The sequence below is a fragment of the Ipomoea nil genome, unplaced genomic scaffold, assembly GCF_001879475.1.
Source record: "Ipomoea nil cultivar Tokyo-kokei standard unplaced genomic scaffold, Asagao_1.1 scaffold3162, whole genome shotgun sequence".
Taxonomy (NCBI): domain Eukaryota; kingdom Viridiplantae; phylum Streptophyta; class Magnoliopsida; order Solanales; family Convolvulaceae; genus Ipomoea; species Ipomoea nil.
In genome coordinates this window covers 2074619-2080022 of record NW_017619590.1, presented here as the reverse complement: position 1 = coordinate 2080022, position 5404 = coordinate 2074619, and the positions used below count along the sequence as shown (strand labels likewise).

General features: G+C 34.6%; 1 protein-coding gene across 1 annotated transcript; it reads left to right on the top strand.

The window, feature by feature from the left end:
- The first annotated feature begins 2575 nt into the window (after nt 1–2575).
- LOC109167458 (protein FAR1-RELATED SEQUENCE 5-like) lies at nt 2576–4192 on the top strand. Its single transcript, XM_019316468.1, has 2 exons — nt 2576–3510; nt 3781–4192. The coding sequence occupies exons 1-2, from the start codon at nt 2576–2578 to the stop codon at nt 4190–4192; spliced, it is 1347 nt and encodes a 448-aa protein (XP_019172013.1).
- The last annotated feature ends 1212 nt before the right edge of the window (nt 4193–5404 follow it).

Sequence of the window (5404 nt, the reverse complement as noted above, 5' to 3'; positions counted from 1 at the left end):
AATGAAGATTTTAGAATAATTTGGGAACCGGGAGGTGTCAATGTTCTTGAGAGTTTTGGCCCACATTGGCAAAATATTTGAATCAAATGATTGCCACTTCTTATTGGTGCATGAGAAAAACCCAAGACTCTCCTTACTTGCCAATGAAAAGGAAAGTCAAGAAGAGAAAAGAAGTGGAAACCAAGGAAATGAACAAGCTCATGGATACTATCTAGATCCAAAGTTTAGGAAGAAATCATTCGTTGATTTATGGATCAAGAATGGATTTGAGGAAAGATGCATGAAGTTTGGAATGAAGAGAAATGAGATCCTAGCAACTGGAGTGGTGAACTTGATCTTAAAAGAACTTATTGATGGCCATCACTTGAAGTGCTATTTGGAAGAAATTGTTGAAGAAAAAGAAAAAGAGATGAAGATTGAAGAAGATAGCATATTCTTGGAAGTGGATCATTGCAATTTCTTTGAGAAGAATATGTTACTTTTGAGCTTAAAGGAGTTCCTTAATGCCCGACATTTAAGGACATTCATTGAAGATAAAGTGGATAGAGAAAAGGGACTCATCTTCATCCAATCATGCATGGATAGTTCTTTGAGAGGTTGAGTCGAGCTAGCGACATTAAACTTAGCGCTTCATGGGAGGCACCCCATGTTATCTTTAATTTTATTGCACTTTAATTTCTTCTTTATTTTTCTTAGAACTTTTATTTTTGTTATATCATGCTTTTACTTGTGCTTTCATGTATATATGCTCTTGACTCTAGGAATGACACCAAGGAGTATGCTCAATTCCAAGAAAGCTTCATTATGATTCTTTGGCACTAGAAGATTCATTAAGGGAGTCTCATCTACCTTCTCTACTTTCTTTAATTGTGTATAGTGCTTTACTTGGTGTAGTTAGTAGAGATTGTGCTCCTTGTGCTTATTGTGCCACCCTTTCCCTCCTTGTGTTTTGTTTTCTTTCGCATTGAGGACGATGTAGCCTTTAAGTGTGGGGGAGGGGATAATTTGGGTTTTTTCTAAAAAAAATTGAAATTTTTGAAACTTTGCTTGGATGACTCATTGTGCATAGTGTTTGGTAAATTGTCTTCCCTTGCTTGAAGTTGTGATTACTCCTCTTTGTTGGTTTGTGGTGTTTTGGTGGAACTTGTTGCAATTCAAGTTGTCATTCATGAGCCAAGGGGTAATACATGATTGATTTATTCTCTTGCCAATAGCCTTGTTAACCACTTAATAATTGAATCAATTCTTGATCTTGTGTGTTATGCATTGCTAGTGAAGGCTTATGTGAAACCGGTCATGGTTGTATTGCTAGAACTTGCCTCATTACTCCTCGTGTGAAGTCTAAGGTTTGCATGTTTTGAAATGATTTAGGCCATTTTTGTTCAGCCCAAGCCTTTCAAGCCTACCCTTTACACATGTGTTTACCACTAGTTGTCCTCGTTGAGCCTTTTGTGTTTGTTTAATAAGTGCTAAGCACTTGTTCCTTCATTGTGATTGTTTTTCCTTGTGTTAACCCTCATCATTTAACCCTTAACCCCTAGCCAAAATATTTCCCTCCACCCTAGAGAGAATAGAGCATTTATTCTTTTTATTTGAAGAAATCTTTATTGGAGCTTGTTTTGTTAGCAATCCTCTTGATAATTTTGTCTAAGTGTGGGGGTATTGGTTCATGGAATAAGTTTGTTTATTGTTTTGAATTAAAGAAAAGAAAAGAAAAAAAATGTTGTTGAGAAAATTGAGAAAAAAAAAGTGTTGAAAAAGTGATGAAATGAGAAAAATGAAAAGAAAAGGAAGAAGAATAAAAGTTTGAAGCTTGATTCTAGTTTGTGTTGAAAGTTGTACTCAACCCCCACCTCTTTAGAGTATTGCTTTGTGTCAATTGTAAATTGCTCCTTTGTCCATAGAAGTTATATCTCTTCTAGCTCCAATTGTGAATAAATGTGAAGTTCTCTCCTTTGTTTTATTTCTATACCCCTTCTTTGTTAGCCATTCACCCTTAGCCCCATTACAAGCCAAATAAAGACCTACTTGATCTTAGCATGCAATCCTAGAGTTGAACTATGGGAGTATGAAGGGCAAGCCTATTGAATCTCATTCAAAGCCAAGTTTTGCATAATCTCAACTTAGCATTTGTGCACACTTGATCATCACACACTTAAATAACTTTGGTGCTTGGTTATTGGCTTGAGAATTGAACTTGTGTGGAAGGCTAAAATGATTCTTGAAACAAGTTGTCTTGTAGCAAGTTGGTTTGTGGTTTGATAGGTTGTGCAAAGTGGGAGTATGATCAATTTCATTACTAGGTTGGTGATTTAATTTATTTATATTCTTTGCTTGAGGACAAGCAAATGTTTAAGTGTGGGGGAGTTGATAAGTGCTTATTTGCCTATATTTTTCTCCCTTTCACTAAGCCATTTTGCTTATAGATCATTCCAAATTTCACGGGATTATGATTAAATTGTGTCATGCAAGGAGTTTTGTTTGGAAACAAAGATGAGTATTTTCAGGCATTTTGTTGGACATTGGAGTCAAATGGAGCATTTTGGATGCATGATATACTTCTGCTACAAAAACAATGAAGACGAAGATGTTCCATTGTTCGAAGGATGGATTTAAAAGGAGTACAGGAAAAAGGTGTTATTCTAAAATTGATGGTCGTACAGGTTGTGGTGCATATGTCCAATTCAATTTACATGAGAATGGGATGTGGATTGTTTCGAAGCATGAGAAGTTGCATAATCATGAATTGGTTCCACCAAGCAAGAGTTACCTTCTAAGGTCACATAGGATGGTGTCTAGGAATCATATATCCTATCTTACTGATTTGAAGAGCAGTGGTGTGTCTGTTGCAGATGGTGTAAGATTCCTTAAAACACAATCAGGAGGATCACCACTTGTTGGTTTTACAAGTAGGGATGCATATAACTCTCTATGTACCGATGCATTGAACAGATTGGATGGTACCGATTCAAACACATTGATTGAAATATTCAAACAGAGGCAGTCAAGTGAAAGGGATTTTTACTTTGATTTTGAGGTGGATTTGGAGTCAAGGTTGTGTAGTTTTTTTTGGAGGGATGGACGAATGAGGAGAGATTATGATTTGTTTGGGGACTTGTTAGTTCACGATACAACATATCGTACTAACAAATATGACATGATTTGTGGACCTTTTGTTGGCATGAATCACCATTGCATGAATGTTATGTTTGGATGCGGTTTTTTGATGAATGAGAAGATTGAGTCATTTGTATGGTTGTTTAAGACATTTTTGAGATCTATGGATTACAAAAGTCCACAAAGCATAATGACTGATCAATGTGCTGCTATGGCTGCTGCAATTGTTCAAGTTTTTCCAAGTTCACGACATCGGCTATGTATATGGCATATTGGCGAGAACTCAAAGAAGCACATTAAAGGGTTAAGAAATCAAAAAGATTTCCTAGATATATTCAATTGCTTGTTGAAGTATATTGATACAGAGGCAGAGTTTGAATTTTACTGGACAAGGTACGTGTCTGATGTATGCTTCGTTATTTTTCTTTTTCTTTTTTTTTTTTTTGTTTTTATTATTAGTTTATATTGGATTATCATTGAATGAATATTTGTAGATTATATTATACAGAATACATAATTAATTTTTTGGATCAAGTTTATGTGTATCTATTTGATAGTTTATGTGTATTCATGTATAAGATTATGTACATTAGTCTGTTCTGTATGTGATATCCTGACATGCTTGTAGGTTTACTTTAATATATCTATGGCATGTTATTTCAGGATGGTTACAACATATAAATGTCACAATAATCATTGGATTGAAAAGTTGTATGGGTGTAGAGAAAAATGGTGTCCTGCATTTAATAAAGATTATTTTTCGGGTGGGATTTTATCTTCTCAAAGGAGTGAGACCACAAATCACTCTATTTCTAGAAGGTTGTCCAAGACATCTGGTTTGTGTGATTTTTATAACTCATTTGTTGGGGTCATATCAGAGTGGAGAAGTAGAGAGAATGGGGAAGATGTTCGGTGTTCACAAGGTGTACCCACAATGGTGATGGATAATGTTAAGATTCTGTTGCATGCTAGGGAAATTTATACAATTGAGATATACTATTTGTTTGAAGAACAATTTTTGAAAGGTGGATCATGCTATCAAGAGTGTGTGATGTTGGAAGATGGTGTGTATTAGTACCATGTTTGGAGGCCTGATGTTGATATTATTAGGCATGAAGTGATCTTTAACAGTAGACAAATGGACATTGGATGTAGTTGCAAGTTGTTTACTGAATTGGGGATTTTGTGTTGTCATTGTTTACGCATTCTGAATGTGCATTGTGTTTCTGAAGTCCCCGAGAAGTATATTTTGAATAGGTGGACTAAAAAAGTTGTTGAAGTTGATAATTTTGATATAATGTCTAGAGTTGATAGTGGTAATGGTGCATCTTCTGTTAGGTTATTAGAAATCATTAGGAAATTTCAGAGGCTTGCTATTTACAGTCAGGAAAATATCGAAGGACGGAAGATTTGTGAAGAAGCAATTGCAGATGCAAAGAGAAGACTTGAAGCTGAATGTGGTGGCAATTTATTTGAAGATTGTGACATAGGATCGCCAAGTGGTGTTATAAAGGATCCATCTACTAGGCGGACGAAAGGGTTGCGGAATATGAGGGTGAGCAGCGTTATTTCAAAGAAATATAACAAAGCAAGGGGACGGAAGCATCTTGCAAATATGGTTGCTTCCAAAATAAAATCTGTTGTTCAGTCTCAAGTTGAGGATGATATTTTAAATATTGCAGGCGATGGATATCTTGTCCACCCAAGTTCCGGAGGTTCTAGTTTTTGTCACGTTAGCACAATGTCAAGCATGAAGGATAATTAAAGCATATGTTAGTGTTAATCATCGTAGTTATATGTATCACGTACAGAACGATGTTAAATCATATAAATCAGCAGTAATAAAATAGACATTTATTATGATATGTGCTGTTTTAAAACTTTATGTGTATTCATTATATACTTTATATGTATTACTTCATATGATTATGTACATTTTTATCTGTGTTAATTACTTTTATATATTTATGTACATTTCTTTTTTAGATTTGCAGTTATCAGTATAGGGAAATGATATGCTTGGTCCTATGTGTATTATGTACATGGATTATATTCAGTAGGATGTTTGATTGTATATATTAGCAGAAACAAAATATTTGTTAGACTTTTTTTAGTAGTATGTGCACTGTTGTGAAAGTTTATGTGTATTCATTATATGGGTTATGTGTATTACTTCATATGATTATTTACATTTTTTGATAGTTCATAGTTTGTGTAGTATATGCATTGATTATGCACAAAACTATATCGGGGTATATGAAAAATATAGAATACAAGTAAACATTAG

Coding starts and splice junctions, on each gene's coding strand:
- LOC109167458 (XM_019316468.1), top strand. CDS start 2,576: ATGAAGACGAAGATGTTCCATTGTTCGAAGGATGGATTTAAAAGGAGT. Junction 3,511..3,780: donor TTTGAATTTTACTGGACAAG/GTACGTGTCTGA, acceptor ATGTTATTTCAG/GATGGTTACAACATATAAAT.